Source organism: Ranitomeya imitator, chromosome 4, assembly GCF_032444005.1.
Source record: "Ranitomeya imitator isolate aRanImi1 chromosome 4, aRanImi1.pri, whole genome shotgun sequence".
Lineage (NCBI taxonomy): Eukaryota > Metazoa > Chordata > Amphibia > Anura > Dendrobatidae > Ranitomeya > Ranitomeya imitator.
The window spans coordinates 278,848,317-278,868,295 of NC_091285.1; the positions used below are offsets into that span (position 1 = coordinate 278,848,317).

The 19,979-nt window shown below is 46.5% G+C and overlaps 1 protein-coding gene across 2 annotated transcripts in view; it reads right to left on the reverse strand.

The window, feature by feature from the left end:
- HELB (DNA helicase B) overlaps window positions 1-18,509 on the reverse strand; it is an 82,799-nt gene extending 64,290 nt beyond the window's left edge. For both annotated transcript variants that reach the window (XM_069764666.1, XM_069764667.1), the window contains exons 1-3: window positions 18,145-18,509; window positions 1,247-1,582; window positions 308-495 (exon numbers count right to left, since the gene is read on the reverse strand). In XM_069764666.1, coding sequence (XP_069620767.1) covers window positions 308-495; window positions 1,247-1,582; window positions 18,145-18,484 — 864 coding nt within the window. In that variant the 5' untranslated portion in view covers window positions 18,485-18,509. The remainder of the gene's footprint in view (window positions 1-307; window positions 496-1,246; window positions 1,583-18,144) is intronic.
- Between the last annotated feature and the right edge of the window lie 1,470 nt (window positions 18,510-19,979).

Consider the following 19,979-nt stretch of genomic DNA (forward strand, 5'->3'; position numbering starts at 1 on the left):
TCGTTGGTCGCTGGAGAGCTGTCTGTGTGACCGCTCTCCAGCGACCAAATAGCGACGCTGCAGCGATCCGGATCGTTGTCGGTATCGCTGCAGCGTCGCTTAGTGTGACGGTACCTTTAGATTGCCCCAAATCATTGAGCGCATTAACACCACGGGCAGCATTGCTATTGTATTGTGTGGGTTTCCACTCACTGACCACTTCGGCTAATCCCCCCCCCCACTGGCCATCTCACTAGCACATAGCAGGATCATGCACAGATAACACTCAGAGAAATAATATCAAAAACCAAGAAACAATTGCACTTACCAAGCCAAACCCAAGTTTCCAAGGATCGACAGCCAACATATTTTCAATGACATACAAGGTGTTATGTGAAGATTCCTGGTCACTAACATCCAACATGAGCAAGCTTCTTATTTTGGATGGTAAAAGTTTTGGTAAATATTTCATCACCAGTGGAATTTCTAATGCCATAAATGCCATTGCTCCAGACTCTGCATAGAAAGAGAGTTTGTTAATTGTTCAGTTATATTCAATAACATATCCCCATTCCTGCTGTATGTACCGTCCTACTCTCTAATTACAGAGGCCAACGCAGGAGAACCGGACCAGACCCAGGGAGATAAACCATGTGTTTTATAGAGACCTGAGTCCTGGACTTGCTCAGTTTAGGTCAACAGAAGTCACACTTGGTATTTCAGAAATTGTATTTATTTTTAATGGGTTGTCTCATCTTCTTAAAGCAACAATCCGGTGATAGTTTAGAAGAAGAGATGAGTGACGGCAGTTGGGCGCTTCACAGAGGAGGCTTCAGACCCGCCTCCGTGGACAAAGACAGGTATTTTTGCAAAGTTTCAAACTGCTTTATTTTAGCAATACATGAACACAAAACTAAAAGAGCCACCTTGTTAGAATGCAGCATTACTGCTGCACAAGGTGGCTCTTTTAGTTTATAACGGCTGCAGGGGGTGACAGTGGCCCTCTAAAGCTTGGAAGCACTGCTCTGAAGCTGGCCAGATCTAGACAGCTTTAGTACCGCTACTCCCTTCCTACAGAATAACAGGAGCGCAGAGTGTGGGTCAACCAAGCCACTGGTCTAAGCTGTCAATCATCAGAAGCGCTCTACCCCTTCTCCCTACTGGCAAGCAGGACGCCAAGAGGCTTGGGAGTTGTTCATCTTCTCTCTAGGCTGCATATACCGGTAATCAATCATTTACACTACACCCAGATAAAACAAACACATACCGGAGTTCTCAATGTGTTTCAGGATATTTTGGATATTCGCTGTCCCAAAGTTATTTGCCTTCTCTTTCCATGTGCTAAAGGAAACAGGAGGGTAATTTGATAGCCAGTCCATAAAATATGTTCGATGTTCATCGGATAAGCCACATTTGTTAAGAAACAACGAAAGAATGGATTTTTCTCCAAGGCCATCATCATCCAGTTCATATGATGGTGGTTCTTTGGCATAGCTCTGATACAGATGCGGTGTCACTTTTACACTGACAGTCCACCATGGATCATCCAGTGGAAAAGCTCCATTCACTACGTACTCATGGGAGTCTGCAGTTTGAATTTTTACTGCAATAAAACAAACAAAAAAATATTACAGAATGAGTCCACCGAAGAAATGCAGCATTTACCTTATACATGACATCAATGTACAAGTGTTAGAAATTCTACCACAGAAAGAAATAAAAGTTTCCTACTCTGCTTAAAGAGATTCTCTGGGGGGGGTGGGGAGAAAGAGAAAACATCACTACATTCCTAAATACCTTTAATAAGTAAATCACACTTCTATGTCCAGGGAGGTAGTTAATCTAGTAGTTAAATGGCTACAGTCTTGGTGCACAAACAGAAACCTATCCTAGAATAGTAATAGTATACGTGCTGTAAGCATGTGCAGTAGGTCTCTGCTTCAGTGACCCGGAGGTAGAATGACACAACATGGCGTAGGCACACTGTGTGCACAACTATAAGGCAAGTGGGTATTTTGACCATATTCTTTTTAGGCCGGGATCACATGTGGGGCGATCTAATAACCATGTATAAGTATATAAGGGGACAATACAAATATCTCTCCGAGGATCTGTTTAGACCAGTGTTTCTCAACTCCAGTCCTCAAGACCCCACAACAAGTCATGTTTTCAGGATTTCCTTTGTATTGCACGGGTGCTGGAATTAATGTTTGAGCAGGTGATGGAATTATCACCTGTGCAATACTAAAGAAATCCTGAAAACATGACCTGTTGTGGGGTCTTGAGGACTGGAGTTGAGAAACACTGGTTTATACCAATGAATGTGACGGTCACAAGGGGGCATTCCCTGCGTCTGGACGAGAGAAGGTTTTTCCACCAACATAGAAGAGGATTCTTTACTGTTAGAGCAATGAGAATCTGGAATTCCTTGCCTGAGGAGGTGTTGATGGCGAACTCAGTTGAGGGGTTCAAGAGGCCTGGATGTCTTCCTGGAGCGTAACAATATTGTATCTTACAGTAATTAGGTTGTTTAGAAGGACATAGATCTGGGGATTTATTCTGATGGCATATATCCTGAACTGGATGGACAAATGTCTTTGTTCGGTCTTGCTAACTATGTTGCCATGTTTATCTCAATACCCGACACTGCCGCCGGCATTCGGGACCGGAGCGCTCAGCTGCATAGAAATACATACAGCCGCACACTCCAGGCCCGAGTGCCGGCGGGCGAGTTTCTCGCACGTGTGATCCCGGCCTTATCCAGATTTTCAAACTCAAAAGTTGTATAAACTTGTATTGGGCAGCCTGTTTTCCTCAGGCAAAATTGGCCGATGAAACATCAAAGATTTGAGAAAAATCAAACATGAAATGCTCAGGAAGCTCCAGTGCTGTCATATTCCAAAACTGCAACCTCCATGGAGTGCCAAGCAAAGCAAGGTGTTCAGTGTACAGAGACAGTGCTGAGGTAAGGGAGAATGAAAACTGACCACCACTAAACAAGACACCGAAAGGGAAAAGTCAAGATTGGGCCAAGGAATATCTGAAAACAGATTTTTCAGAGGTTTTATGAACAGATGATATGACAGTGACTTTTGACAGATCAAATGGATGGGCTCATGGTTGGATCAGTAATTGGCAAAGACCTCCTCTTAACTCACTGCAAGTTGGAGGTGGGACACTGCTATTGGCTGGGATTAATAAAGATGAGCCAAAAGGACTTTTTCAGGTTGAAGATGGATTCAAAATTAACTTCTAAACCCACTACCAGTTTTTAGTTGACACTTTTTTCAAGCAGTGGTACAGTAAAAAGTCTACATTTTTCAAAAAAACGATGATTCTTATGTCGAATAATGCTCCATTGTTTGGTTAGCCAGAGAAGATTAAAGTACATACAAGTACAGTGATACAGCCCCTTCCTGCTGAGACCTTATGGTCCCTTCTTAAACGGGAGATTTACTGTGAAGGAAAACAGTATTAAAGGGAACCTGTCACCCCCAAAATCGAAGATGAGCTAAGCCCACCAGCATCAGGGGCTTTTGTACAGCATTCAGGAATGCTGTAGATAAGCCCCCGATGTATCCTGAAAGATGAGAAAAAGAGGATTATACTCACCTGGGGGGGCGGTCCGATCCAATGGGCGTCGCAGTCCAGGGCCTCCTATCTTCATAGGATGACGTCCTCTTGTATTCACGCTGCGGCTCCGGTGCAGGTGTACTTTGTCTGCCCTGTTGAGGGCAGAGCAAAGTACTGCAGTGCGCAGGTGCCGGGAAAGGTCAGAGAGGCCCAGTGCCTGTGCACTGCAGTACTTTGTCCTGCCCTCAACAGGACAGACAGTACACCTGCGCCGGAACCGCAGCGTAAAGACAAGAAGAGGACGTCATCGCTGTGCTCTGCTTTATGGCCGGCCGGCGCTGACACAGTCAGTGCGGGAAGCCGACGCCGGGGGACGTGACAGACATCGGAATGTGAGTATGTACTGTTTTTTTTTTTACTTTTACAATGGTAACCAGGGTAAATATCGGGTTACTAAGCGCGGCCCTGCGCTTAGTAACCCGATATTTACCCTGGTTACCCGGGGACTTCGGCATCGTTGAAGACAGTTTCAACGATGCCGAAATCTTTCCCCTGATCGTTGGTCGCTGGAGAGAGCTGTCTGTGTGACAGCTCCCCAGCGACCACACAACGACTTACCAACGATCACGGCCAGGTCGTATCGCTGTTCGTGATCGTTGGTAAGTCGTTTAGTGTAACGGTACCTTAAGCTCATCTTCCATTTTGGGGGTGACAGGTTCCCTTTGACAGCAGTGTGAGAAGCTTGTTCTTAGGCCATGTGCACACGTTCAGGTTTTTTGCGTTTTTTGCACTAAAAACGCATACATTATGCATTCTATCATTTACAGTGGTGTTCAAAAGTCCTGCATAGGATAAATTGATTGATTTTTCAAGTTTTAAACGTTTTCTGTCGAATATTTTCGATGCCAATATGACATATTATATATCGTTTTGTTCAGAATACAATTTTGCATTCTTTCCCTGTAATACTTTTAGCTTTTGAAGCAGTTTTGCCTGATATTATTGCAACAATATGGGAATTGAAAGCAGAACTAAACATTGTACAGCTTCAGATCCAAAATTAGCCAATCACAGATGAGGTTCTTGTGACCATCATAACCGGATATGGCAGCCAATCACATTGCATCACATCTGCTGCTTTGTTTGCTTGTTTTATCTGTTGGCCTATCTAGTGAATCCTACTGTAGAGTTTTATGATGGGAGCCTTCAGATTTTTGCCAGCGGAGGATCGTGTGCGAGTTGTGGTGCTACATGAAGAGGGTTGTACTGGCCCCCAGATCACAAGGAAGGTCGGCTGTAATCAGAGTACAGTCGTAAGAATTTTGCAGAAACATAAGCAGCTTGGAATCACCCAGGACAGGCCCAGATCTGGTCGGCCCAGAAAGTCAACTAAAAGGGAGGATAGAGTACTGATAAGAACATCCCTTGCCAATCGAAAGCTCACCTCTCCTCAGCTTCTGCGAGAATGGCAAGAAAAGTGCAATATTGAGGTAGCAACATCAACTGTTAGGAAGAGATGTTTGGAAGCAGGATTGAGAGGGTGCAAGGCCCGAAAGAAGCCATTGATGACAGCCATACAAAGACAAAGGCGAAAACTGTGGGCATTGAAATAGTTAAAATGGAGGAAGGAGGAGTGGGAAAAAGTGCTATTTAGTGATGAAAGCACTTTTTGCAATTTAGGAAATGATGGCAAGTCTTATGTGAGAAGGTTCCCACATGAAGAGTACAAGCCAGAGTGTTTGAGCTCCTCTGTGAAACATCCGATGAAAGTAATGGTCTGGGGCTGTATGGCAGCCAATGGTGTTGTAAGACTTCATATTGTGGAGGGTATGGTCAATGCAAAAAAATACATAGACATCCTTAATAAGAAAATGCTGCCTTCTGCTCAACACTCTGAATTAAATAAAAAATTATAAATCTTAAAAAGTAAAATTTAAGTCTGTGTGAACTTGCATTGGAAGTTAGTGAACTTAGAAACCTGTTCACCATTCTACACACTGTACTAGTGTAGGTATGGTTATGCTGTAAAAAAATTATCAAAAATGCACATACCATAACAATTTATACACTTGGGACATTCAAAAATGAGTATGGCATACAATGAGGGATTACAAAAACATATCTGTTCCACCAGTTTCACTGTAGAGATGCGGAAGTATGAAACAGTTTTCTTCACGCCTATGCAGGACTTTTGAACACCACTGTAGAATGCATTCTGCATGTTTTGTGCACATGGATGCGTTTTTTTCCGAGAAAAAAAACGCATCGCGGTAAAAAAATGAGCATGTTCATTATTTTTGCGGATTTTCTGCGTTTTCCCCGCAATTCTATGCATTTGGGAAAAAACGCACAAAAACACGCGAAAAAAACGCATGCGGATTTCTGGCAGAAATGTCCGGTTTTTGTCAGGAAAATTTCTGCAAGAAATCCTGACGTGTGCACATACCCTAAGGGTACCGTCACACTAAAACGACGCTGCAGCGATACGACAACGATGTTGATCGCTGCAGCATCGCTGTTTGGTCGCTGGAGAGCTGTCACACAGACAGCTCTCCAGCGACCAACGATCCCGAAGTCCCCTGGTAACCAGGGTAAACATCGGGTTACTAAGCGCAGGGCCGCGCTTAGTAACCCGATGTTTACCCTGGTTACCAGCGTAAACGTTAAAAAAAAAAAAAAAAAAAACGCTACATACTTACATTCCGTGTCTGTCCCCCGGCGCTGTGCTTCTCTGCACTGACAGTGAGCGCCGGACAGCCGGAAAGCACAGCGGTGACGTCACCGCTGTACTTTACGGCTGGCCGGCACTCACCAGTCAGTGCGGGAAGCTGAAGGTGAGAGACATAACCAGACACCGGGAATGTAAGTATGTAGTGTTTGTTTTTTTTACATTTACACTGGTAACCAGGGTAAATATCGGGTTACTAAGCGTGGCCCTGCGCTTAGTAACCCGATATTTACCCTGGTTACCAGTGAAGACATCGCTGAATCGGCGTCACACACGCCGATTCAGCGATGTCAGCGGGAGATCCAGCGACGAAATAAAGTTTCAAACGATCTGCTACGACGTACGATTCTCAGCGGGGTCCCTGATCGCAGTAGCGTGTCAGACACAGCGAGATCGTAATTATATCGCTGGAACGTCACGGATCGTGCCGTCCTAGCGACCAAAGTGCCACTGTGTGACGGTACCCTTACTTCAGCACCCATTATCTCCAGTATTCGATTAGATAGTGTGGACAGAGTTGTAAGCAGCCCATTACCCTGGCACTAGTAGATTAGAGAGACAAAAAGCGCCAATAGGGTCTTATCCCCAGATAAAGTGTGTTTTTTTGTTTGTTTGTTTTTTTTTTTAACAGGGAGCTGCTCACCTGATGGTGTAAAGCAAAAGCATGTGCATGTGCATGTCAGAGACATTGTACAGGAAAGTTTGTGGATTAAGTCCGTGCTGCCACAATAATACAGATTCGAATGTAATGAAAAACTCTGGTTGTTTATTCAACGTGTTTCAAGGTCTATCTGACCCCTTCATCAGGAATATACCACAAAGACATGTTAAGAGGTTTCATAGGTTTTGGGAGATGTAGCTACTAACACACAGGGGAGGGGGATAAGGACCATCCCTGAGGTGGAATAGGGTGTGACCAACCAAGGTGATAAAGGCTTGTGTAAGGCCATGTGCTCTTTATCTCTGCCATGCTTGCTGTTCACTTCTAAAGGGGAGCAACATTGAGTAACATGCTGAGAGGAACTGCAACCAGACGGCAGCCAATGCCCCCATGTGAGCCCAGCACACATGGTCAAACATTAAATCCGTAACTGACATGATTCATATGCTTTATCTTTTGTAGTTCACCTGTATTTGCATATCTAACCATTGTACACGTATATCCATTGTGTATATAGTGTACTGTCTTGTGTGCCCTTAAGGCGATTAACTTTATAAATTTAGCCTTGGGCTGCTCTTTTATCTCGATCCAACAATCCACACATACATTTTCTTAGGTTTTAACTTCACATGCTACTGGGGCTGGTTTCTGGCCCAATATAATCCCACTAACAAACCAAGCTTATACCTATCGAGGAACTGGTGGCAGTCCTACCAGCTGGCAGACCTATTTTACTAGTGCTAGTGAAATGCACCTCTGTGCCTGTCAGGTTTGTGAGAGAGTGTGGTGTCTCATCAGCGGCAGTGTGGGCCTCAACATCTCACTTCCGGTGCCTCCTTAGGCCCATGTGGAAAGGGAATCTCTGTATAAACCTGTGCCAAGCTGACATACGTATCCCCAGGGGGTGCGGAACATCCCGATCGTGCAAGTGAGACCATACCGCGTAATAACTCAGATGTAATACTGATGTCAAGCAGGGTGATGAGGTGAGGCTTCATCACACCAGAATTTTGCCTTTTGCCACCAAACATGCTTAAAAAAAAACACAACACCGAAAAACACTGTTGCATTTTTTAAGATGTTCTTTCATTTTCTTCTATGGGTGAAAAAAATGCTGCAAGAATTAGCATGCTGCAGATTTCAAAACTGCTGAAGTGCTTAAATTCAGTCATGAAAAAAAAAGTGTGCAAGAGATCTCTGAAGTCTCATATCTTTTCCTGGTACTATAAAATGCAAAATCAATTTAAATTGCATTTAAAATGCAATAAAAAAAAACCTGCAAAAATTCTGCATGTAAATGTGGCGTAACAACACCTAGACCATTTTAATATACTGTAGTCATTGACCAACAAGTGTGATTTGCAAAGTAACCTCATAGGGTAAATCTGGAACTTTCTGAAAAAACAAAAACGTGCCTAAGCACTAACAGATGGGTAGTTATTTACCTGTCTGTTGTGCACAGCGCCATTGTTTTCCGATAGAAAGACCGCTCCTGCTGGGGATTCAGCTGCCTCTTAACGTCACATCGGCAGATTCTTTTCCGTACTGTCAGCGGGGCGGGACTTCCAATATCATTCTGATTGACAGCCGGTTAGGCAGCGGAAGTCTGGCTATCAATCAGAATGATGTTGAAAGTCCTGCCCTGTCAACACAGCGGAGAGGAAAATAATCCACTGCTAATGTTGATGTGATGTCAGCAGAGGCAGCCGAATTCCCAGTAGGAGTGGTCTGTGACCGATTTGTGCCAGGAAAGAACGGTGCACAACAGACAGGAAAGGAGCAACTACCTGCCTGTTAGTGCTTAGGCACAATTTTCATCTTTCATAAAGTCCAGGATATCTCCTTTAAAGGGAACCTGTCACCCCCAAAATTGAAGATGAGCTAAGGCCACCAGCATTAGGGGCTTATCTACAGCATTCTGGAATGCTGTAGATAAGCCCCGATGTATCCTGAAAGATGAGAAAACGGTAATTAATCTTACCGATAATTGTATTTCCAGGAATCCATCCTGACAGCACCATGGAGGACGTCCTTCTTATACACAGTGGGACAGGAAACACGAGAGTTTAAAAGGACCCTCCCCCTTCCACCCTTCAGTGGTTTTCCAAAGTAACACATCTGGATGGATGCAAACAGAAAAATTTATTTTGAACATAACAAGATCAACATCAATGTTACTTCACATAAGTATGATACATGTTTACATTAGGGAGGGAACTATCCGTGCTGTCAGGATGGATTCCTGGAAATACAATTATCGGTAAGATTAATCACCGTTTTCCAGGTCACCACCTGACAGCACCATGGAGAAGTACCAAAGGAAACTTCCTAGTTCTAGGGTGGGACTACCGCTTGAAGCACTTTCCTGCCAAAAGCTAGCTGAGAAGAAACTACGTCTAATTTGTAGTGTTTTGAAAAAGTGCTAATGTTAGACCAGGATGCTGCATTACAAATCTGATCTACTGAGGCCCCACCTTTTTCGGCCCAAGACGTGGCCATAGCCCTGGATGAATGAGCTTTAAGGCTATCTGGAGGATCTTTTCCCTGTAACTGATAGGCCGTGGTAATAGTGGATCTAATCCACCTGGCAATAGTGGATTTTGATGCCTTCTTTCCCTTATTAGGACCCCCATACAGGACAAAGAGATTACTATCCTGTCTCCAGGCCCTAGTCATGTCCAAGTATTTCAGCACCGTCTCCCTAACATCTAAGTTATGGAAAAAGGCTTCTTTTTGATTTTTAGGAGATTGGCAAAAAGACGGAAGAACGACCTCTTGGTTAATATTTGATACAGAGGCTACCTTGGGGAGAAATCCTGGGTCAAGCCTCAAAACCACCCTATCATCAAATATTTGTAGATAAGGGTTTTTGATGGAAAGGGCCTGAAGCTCCCCCAATCTTTTGGCTGATGTAATGGCTACTAAAAACACTGCTTTTAGGGACAGATTAGCGATATTTATATCCTTATTTATATCAAAGGGTTCTTTGCATAGAACGTTAAGGACTAAATTTAGGTCCCATGGGGGCACAGACTTTCTGATTGGAGGCTTCAGCCTCGAGACTGCTCTAGAAAAACGAGCGATCCAAGGGTGGGCGGCAAGGGAAGAGTCATAAAATACACTGAGGGCTGCAATTTGAACCCTCAAGGTACTTGGTTTGAGCCCGATACTAAACCCCTGCTGTAGGAAATCAAGAATCTTGGGTATGTTAGGGTGATCAACATCGATTGTTGTGTCTCCACAAAAACTGCTGAATTTCCTCCATGTCCTGAGGTATATTGCTGAAGTCACCGGTTTCCTACTTGCTTGTAGAATCGAAATTACTCCTTCTGAAAGGCCTTTTGCACTTAGGATCTGCCGCTCAGGATCCAAGCTGTTAACCGCAACTTTCCTGGGTTCTGATGGAGGATCGGACCTTGAGACAGCAAGTCCCCCCTGACTGGAAGATGGTAAGGACTGTCCACTGCCAGCTTCTTCAGAAGAGGAAACCAGCTCCTTCCGGCCCAGAAGGGGACCACCAGGATCACTCGAGCTTTGTCCTCGCAAATTTTCCTGAGTACTCTTGGTACTAATGCGAGAGGGGGAAAGGCATATAGCAGACCCGAGCTCCACGACTGAGAAAGGGCATCCACCGCTGCTGGATTTTCCTGGGGATTTAGGGAGAAGAAGGTCTTTATCTTTGTATTTCTTCTGGGCGCAAAAAGATCCACGGACGGGGTTCCCCAGCGCTGACACAGGGTATCGAAAATTGCGCTGTTCAATTCCCACTCTATGGGTGATAGTTTTTCTCTGCTTAGAAAATCCGCAACCTGGTTATTTGAGCCTTCTAAGTGGACTGCTGAAATTGAAAGCACCGAACTTTCTGCCCATTCGAAGATCTGATCCGCCAGACGTTGTAATTTCGGATGTCTCGGGCCCCCTTGATGGCGAAGAAAAGCTACCGCCGTCGTGTTGTCCGATAAGATCTTCAGATGTTTGTTTCTTAACAGGGACCGGGCTGCACACAGAACCTTCCAAACCGCCTGTAGCTCTCTGTGGTTTGAGGAATTGTTGCTCTCTTCCGAATTCCACTGTCCCTGGTAATATCTTCCGAGTACCTGGCCGCCCCAACCTTGTTGACTTGCGTCCGTGGTTACCGTGACTGCTGGGGTCTGGATCCATGGGACCCCCACCTGAAGGTTCTCTGACACCATCCACCATCGCAGGGATTCCTTGACTCGATAGGATAGGACAAACTGTCTGTCCAACGAAGACTGTCTTCTGTCCCATGTTGTTAGAACCGCTCTCTGCAATTGACGAGAATGGAATTGGCTCCAGCTGACACATGGGATACAGGCTGTCATCAGGCCTAGGATCTTCATTGCATCTCGTATTGTCACCCGAGCTCTTGCAAACTGTCGAATCTTCTTTACCAAATCTGACCGCCTTCTGTCCGGAAGAAAGGACTTCCTGATGTTTGAGTCTAGAATTATCCCCAGAAACTGACGTCTTGATTTTGGGGTTAAGTGTGATTTCTCCCAGTTTACCACCCAACCTAGTTTCTGCAGTGTGGAGATCACTAACTGAGAATCGATGTTGAGTTGGGATACTGAGTCTGCCACTAACAGGAAATCGTCTAGATATGGTATTATAATGATATCTTGTTTCCTTAAAAAAGATACGATCTCTATTACGAGCTTTGTAAAAACTCTTGGAGCTGATGCTAGACCAAACGGAAGGCAACGGAACTGATAGTGTAAGACTGAACCGTCTTTCTCTATCGCAAATCTTAGGTATTTTTGATGTTGCAAGGAAATTGGAACGTGATTGTATGCACTTTTTAGATCCAAAGTACACATTACCACATCCTTCCCTAATAGGGGAATTGTGGATCGAATGGACTCCATCTTGAATCTCTTGTACGATAGCCATCTGTTTAGTGGTTTGAGGTTTATGATAGTTCGGGATTCTCCTGATGGTTTTATTATAGAGAAAAGACCCGAGTAGTGACCTGTTCCCCTTTGGTGAGGAGGTACGGGAGTTATTGCCTCCATCCGGAGGAGATCCTGAATGTCTGACCACATTGGGGAGACTGAAGAGAGACGGGCGTTGGAGATGAAAAATCTTTCTGGGGGACGAGATACGAACTCTATCCTGTAGCCCCGAGATATAACCTGAAGGACCCACGGATTTGAGGTAATTTTTTCCCATTCCCTCAGGTAATTCAACAACCGACCCCCTATTCTGGTGGCGTCACTTTCTCCGGAACTCAGCTCTAGGATTTGAGGGACCTGGATCTCTATTTCGGTTCCTATTATCCCCCCCTTTCTGGTAACTCCATCTCCCTTGTTTACCCTTACCCCTATAGTCTGATCTCTGACTGTAATAGGGTCTACGAAAGGGCTGGAATTTTTTCTTTTTCTCTTCTGGAAACCCCTTCTTTTCATCAGAAGCTTTTTCCAGAATGTCATCCAATACAGGGCCAAAAACTCGGCCACCCGAAAAGGGAATGGAACATAGTTTGTTCTTAGAGGGAACATCCCCCGACCAGCTTTTTAACCAAATGGCCCTACGGGCTGCATTAGATAGCGATTGCCCTCTGGCTGTGAACCTGACAGATTCTGCCGTAGCATCTGCAAGAAACCCTGTGGCTAGTTTAAGTAAGGGAATAGCACTAATGATAGACTCCCTAGAAGTTTTGGCTGACAATTGATCCTTTAAATCATCAACCCACAGATGCATAGCTCTCGCCACGGATGTCGCCGCAATATTTGTGCGGATCACCGCGGCCGAACTTTCCCAGGCTTTTTTAAGAAGGCCATCTGCCTTTCTGTCCATGGGCTCCTTTAAATTTGAGGAGTCCTCAAATGGTATGGCAGTTCTCTTAGATACTTTCGCTAATGGGATGTCAATCTTCGGTACATCCTCCCAGTCTTTGACCTCTTCATGGTCAAAGGGAAGACGGAGCCTAAAGTCTCTCGGTATTGATATCCTCTTCTCTGCCTCCTCACACTCTTCCAAAATCATTGAACTGCGGGAAGAGGTGAAGGAGGGGTCAAAAAACTGCAAATTCTGAGCAAAGCCAAGGCTGAACTCGGACTTACCGAATGTGTGCATTAACTGGAAAGACTTTTGAAGTCTGTGACCGAAGTCCCCCGAACATCTCGTCCTGCACGGAAAGAGAGGTCGAAGGTTCCTCAACCTGCATAGTCTGTCTGACCGCTCCCAGTAGTTCGTCAATATCATTGGAAGAAAAAGGATACTTTTTCCCCTTCTGAGGGGAATCTCTACACACTTCTTCCTCTTCCTCTATGTCAGATTCTGATTGACTGTTGTCAGAAGATGAATCTGACTCTCTCTGTCTCTTCCTAGACCTGCGGAGATCCTGGACCTCAGGCTGGAACTGCTGGGTGGTAGATAGGTTAGATATAGAAGCCTGCACTTCTTCTCTAACCATCGCTCTCATGTTTGTTATTAGAGAGGCCTGTTCCTCTCCTACAATGCGGGCGGTGCAAGGCTCGCACAGAGGCTTCTGACATAAGGCATTAAGTTTTGAGGCACATATAGGGCATCTCCTGGTTTTACCAGTCTTCTTATCCCCAGATGAAGGACGCCCCTGGAATATATAAAGGGACCACCACTAGTACCTTTAATAGGATTATACGAGGTGCACCTTTAAATGAGGACTCACATGTGCAATGGAATCCTGCTTCCCCGTAGCCTCTATGCTGACCGCTGGTATGGAGCTATTCTCACTTACCTTTTATCCCTTTGCTTGTGTCCCGGCGCTCCTACAGGAGCGATGAGGAAAGCCGCCCCCTTGCTGCCGCCGCAACCCGGAAGTGACGCGGCAGCGGTAAACCGGAAGTCCAACGCGCGCTTACCGCCGACTCCTTCCGGCCTGAACACGTGGAGTCCGGAGTGCTCTGCCGTACCTGCCCTCCTCCGGACTGTCTGCCAAGGGACCACCTTGCAGAGATCCACGCAGGTACGCTTGGGGTAGCCATCCAAGGTCGAGAGCCCCCACCAGGGGGAAGCGACCTTTTTAGCCAGGAGCAGCGCTACACCGGCGTCGCTGAGGGACCCAATAAATTGGGTGTCGGCGATACAGAGTTTCGGCCATGGGAAGGAAGAGGCTGAGCCCCCCCGATCCGCACGCTCTGTAGGGACACGATCTCTCGTCGTTCCTATCCACAGTGGGACAGGAAAAACACTGAAGGGTGGAAGGGGGAGGGTCCTTTTAAACTCTCGTGTTTCCTGTCCCACTGTGTATAAGAAGGACGTCCTCCATGGTGCTGTCAGGTGGTGACCTGGAAAAAGAGGTTATATTATACTCACCCAGGAGCGGTCCCGGTGTGGTCCGGTCCAGGGCCTCCCATCTTCATAGGATGACGTCCTCTTCTTGTCTTCATGCTGCGGCTCCAGAGCAGGCGTACTTTGTCTGCCCTGTTGAGGGCAGAGCAAAGTACTGCAGTGCGCAGGCGCTGGGCCTCTCTGACCTTTCCTGGCACCTGCGAACTGCAGTACTTTGCTCTGCCCTCAACAGGGCAAAGTACGCCTGCGCCGGAGCAGCGGCGTGAAGACCACAAGAGGACATCATGGAATGAAGATGGGAGGCACCGGACCGGACCACGACACCCATCGGACCGAACCGCCCACCCAGGTGAGTATACTCTAACCTCTTTTTCTCATCTTTCAGGATACATCGGGGGCTTATCTACAGCATTACAGAATGCAGGAGATAAGACCCTGATGCCGGTGGGCTTAGCTCACCTTCGATTTTGGGGGTGACAGGTTCCCTTTAACATGACATGAGTGGCAGCTGCAGCCTTGGTCAAGTGGTGCAGACTGAGTGAGCAGAGAGAGCGCCTCTCACAGACACATATGGCAGCTGAAGGCGTTTACAAAAATACTTAGCTAAACGGTGTGAATCAATGGAGGCATTATACAATATAATCTTTATTTTTATATAGCGCTAACATTCCGCAGCGCTTTACAGGTTGCACACATTATCATCACTGTCCCTGTTGGGGCTCACAATCTAGGTTCCCTATCAGTATGTCTTTGAAATGTGGGAGGAAACCGGAGTACCCGGAGGAAACCCACGCAAACACGGAGAGAACATACAAACTCTTTGCAGATGTTGTCCTTGGTGGGGTTTGAACCCAGGACTCCAGTGCTGCAAGGCTGCTGTGCTAACCACTGCGCCACCGTGCTGCCCTGAAGTGGACCACCTCTAATTTGTGATGTGTTAAAAGGGGCCACTTGAAGCTTTATATTTTTAAAACCATTTTTTTTTACTTTTCACTGTATTTATACATCTCTTTAGGGACTAAGAAGAGGCTGCTCACGACGCTGTCCACCCTGTCTATCTAATCTAATATTGGAGATACCAACAATCTAATGCCAACCACAGGCTGGTTTTTACACGAGTACTGTGATGACAGACACAGGGATCTTCAACAGACTCCTGGCTAAAGCCCCCGTCACACACAGCGAGATCGCTAGCGAGATCGCTGCTGAGTCACAAGTTTTGTGACGCAACAGCGATCTCAGTAACGATCTCGCTATGTGTGACACGTAGCAGCGACCAGGCCCCTGCTGTGAGATCGCTGGTCGTGTCGGAATGGCCTGGGCCATTTTTTGATCGTTGAGGTCCCGCTGGGCAGCACACATCGCTGTGTTTGACACCTTACCAACGACCTCGCTGACAGGACGTCCCATTGAATCATCATGAAATAGCATCGTTCTACAGGTCGCTACAGGTCGCCGCATCGCTGCTGCGTCGTTGGTGAGATCTCACTGTTTGACATCTCACTGTTTGACATCTCACCAGCGATCACATAGCGACGCTTGAGCGATTCCTGACAGGTCGTATCGTTGTCGGAATCGCTCAAGCGTCGCTATGTGTGACGGGGCCTTAACATGGCAACCCCTTGGCATCCCGCGATCGGAGTTAGAAAAGCACGTCCCCCCGCTGGCCTGTGTTAAATACTGCTGTCACAAATTGACAGTGGCATTTATCATGTTACCACCACCCCCCCCCCCCCCCCCAAGCCTGTTTTCACCTCCATGACCAGGACATATTTTACAATTCTGACCAGTGTCACTTTTTGAGGTAATAATTTTGGAACGCTTCAATGGATCGCACTGATTCTTATGGGTTTTTTTTCCTGACACATTGTACTTTATGTCAGTGGTAAAATTTGTTCGACATGACTTGTGTTTAATTGTGAAAACTTTTTTTTTTTTTGAAATTTGGAGAAAATTTGGAAAATGTTACAATTTTCAAACTTTTAATTTTTATGCCCTTAAATCAGAAAGTTATGTCACGCAAGATAGTTAATAAATTTACCACATGTCTACTTTACATGAGCACGACTTTTCTATCAGTGATTAGAAAGAACTCTGCCCCATTATTAAAACAGTATTCCGGTTACGTTAAGGTATCACCCATCCACAAGGCAGGTGTTACCTTAGAATACAAGGGAATCGTGACAGTGGTTGCATTGCACTCATTCACTTTTCGGCAGTTACTTAGAATAACTGCAGACTTTTCTTTTTAGGCTAGGTTCACATTGCGTTCGTGGCAGTCCGCTAACGGAATCCGTTACATAGCGCCACTAACGCAATGTAACGGATCCGTTAGCGCACCCATTGACCGCAATGTATCTAACGCATCGCTAACGTATGCCATTTTTGGCATGCGTTAGCGATGTCCCGTTATTTTCTGACGGACCTCGAACGCTGCTTGCAGCGTTTTTGGGTCCGTTCTCGCTAGCTCAGATCGGGCATCTGCGCTAGCGGGATTGCTAAACGCAATCCCTTTTTGTACATTGCGTTAGCGCATTCCGTTAGCGTATGTGCTAAACGGATTGCACTAACGCAATGTGAACCTAGCCTTAGACAGGACAACCCCTTTATACTTCCCATGCTGTTCCAGCAGTGACATCAGCAGGATGTGTGACTTAGGACATACATTTAGGCAAAATGTATTGCAGAGCACAGACCCATCGGGTGTGCGCCTCGCAATATACGCTGCTGGGGAAATCAGATGCCAGCGGCTGACGTCAGCGTGCACGTGACCAGGGTGGCATGGCAGTGACTTAATGCGATCCCATCACCTGCCCGATGAAGTCGGCTGCCGATTTCAGAAAAGAAAACCGCGCAGCGGGAGTGCGGAGGGAAGGTGAGTATAATACTGACTTTAAAAAAAAAAAAAAAGTGAGTGGGTCGGGCATTAAACCACTGCACGTATGACCATGGGCCGCCCTGCCCGTCTGTCCTCATATGCAGTCCAGCTGACTGCGCCTGTGCGGACGCCCTGCCTGTGAATCCCAGCCCCACAGTGTCTTCTTATTTATTCATACTACGGGGCTGGGATTCACAGGCAGGGCGTCCGCACAGGCGCAGTCAGCTGGACTGCATATGAGGACAGAGGACGGGCAGCGCTCACTGCACCTGCCCCAGGCAGAACAAAACAGCGCAGGCGCCGGCTGATTTCAAAACAGCGCTGAGGAGGTGGTGCCCGGTGCCGAGAAGACTTGAGTGACGGCAGTGTGGCGTCTGCAGCAGGGGGGGAAAGGCCTGCCTCCAGGACTGAAGAAAGGTATTTAGGACAAATTACAAAATGGATTATTTCTGCAGTTACAGCACCAATAACTAAAAGAGCCACCTTGTCAGAATGCAGCATTAGGCTACGTTCACATTTGCGTTGTGCGGGGCTGCGTCGGCGACGCACCGCACAACGCAAACAAAAACGCAACAAAATGCATGCTAAAACACTGCGTTTTGCGACGCATGCGTCCTTTTTTGCCGAAAAATGGACGCAAAAAAAAATGCAACTTGCTGCGTCCTCTGCGCCCTACGCTTGCGGCCAAAAAAACGCATGCGTCGCAAAACGCAGCACAACGCATGTCCATGCGCCCCCCATGTTTAATATAGGGGCGCATGACGCATGCGTCGCCGCGGGTGCGCCCGACGCAACCGCGCAAAACGCTAATGTGAACGTAGCCTTACTGCTACACAAGATGGCTCTTTTAGTTAAAAACGCCTGGGGGGGGGGGGGGGGGGGGTGACAGGTTCCCTTTAAGGGTGCATTATACTATATATATATATATATATATATACATACATACAAGGATGGGACCAGGTCAGGGTGGGATAAAACCTGGACAGGGACCAGCCATGAGATAACACAGAAGCCCCCGTCACGTGACATTACCTCTGCTGCTCGCCACCCTCCAGGACTTCACTTGTTTGCCGCCTCCTTCTATTTCATCTGCGTCCAAGAACTCCGGTTCCGAGTCGTCAGGGCCCCCGCTTTCTCCGCCACTGTCCCCCGTGTCTATTTCCTCATCCTTCACTGGCAACAGGCGACCCCTGAGCTCTGTGCAGCCCCCCGCTCTACGCTTCTCCCTCCATCCACGACTGACAGACATTCTACTGCTAGCTGTAGTTCCAACTAGCCGCCCTCCACACCGGAAGTGACGTAACGAACCTGCTGAGGCGCGCATAGAGCTTGTTATGATAACAGAGGTCGCCGGAGCAGTGGCGGCGGACATTTTGTTGGTTGGTCACTTTTTATGCATGGTACGGAACAGCAGCGGTAAATTACCTAAATGCTACTGCGCAAGTCTACAGCCTATCATACTGTGTTAAGCAGCCATACATATTCCTGTGGTCCCATAGACACTTAGCGTGTAATGTATCTGGGAAACGGGAATAAAATCTCAAGGTGCGGTGAGGCGGCAGAAATAGCGTAATTAAGCCTTTGTTTTTAGGTTTTGTGTTTACCACATCCATTTTACGGGTAACAATGGCCCGGAATCGGGAGTCTTCAGGAGAATGCGAATACGGCGATCCCAAACGTGTCACGTCTTTTGTTTTTTTGTTTTTTTTATTAAAATGGCAAAAAATGGAAATTTGTAAAAAAAAAAAAAAAAAAAAAAAGGTTCATTTCACCACTTTCTAAAACCCCAGAACGTTTTCATTTCTCTGTCAGTTGAGCTGTGTGAGGGCTGGTTTTTGTGGGGTGAGACGATTTTATTAGTGACGTTTTGGGGTCGACATGATGTTTCAGTCACTTACAGCAGTTCAATTTTTTTTTTCCTCTATAACATTTACTAGACAAGTGCATTCAATTCATATTTTGATTGAACAGATTTTTTTTACATAAATGTTTTTTTATTTTTCATCTTTTCACCCCCAAGCCTGTTTTCACCTTCCTGACCAGGCTACGGTTTACATTTCTGACCACTGTCACTCTATGAGGTAATAACTCTGGAACACATCAACGTATCCCACTGATTCTGAGATTGTTTTTTTTTCGTGACATATTGTACTTCATGTTAGGCCGATTTCACACGTCCGTTTGTTTCCAGTACTGAAAAAAACGGTAGCGGAAATGTCCGTGTGTTGTGAATGTAATACTTGCGGCACACGTGTAGCAACCGATTGCCGCCCGTGTGCCGCATCAGTACCACACGGCCGGCCGCCGGGGAAGAAGAGCTACAGTAAGCGCAGTTCCCCAGCTGCAGGTGCAGAAGACATCTTTCATCATTCTTCCCTGCTCTGCCGGCAATTGGCACGAGCAGAGGAAAATGATGAGAGTTATAATGAAGTCCGAACGATGACAGCAGGTGGGGGCTTTTGGGACAATTACTCCCATCATCTGACACTTGCTGCCGCTAATAAGGCCGGGATCACACATGCGAGAAACACGTCCGTGTCTCGCATGTGAAATCCAAGCTCTGGCGCCGGCACTTGGGAGCGAAGCGTGCGGCCGCATAGCAACACATGGAACTGCACGCTCCTCTCTGGAGTGCCGGCGCCAGAGCTTGGATTTCACATGCGAGACACGGACGTGTTTCTCGCATGTGTGATCCCGGGCTTATAGTGACAGCACGAGCGGATGATCGGGATATCCCTCAGCTGCCGCCTGCGATCTAAGGATATAAATGAATGAAAAACCCAATGTGGGTTCCCACCCTATTTTGTTGACCCAACCAGGCAAAAACTCACAGCTGGGTGCTGCAACCCTCAGCTGTCAGCTTCAGC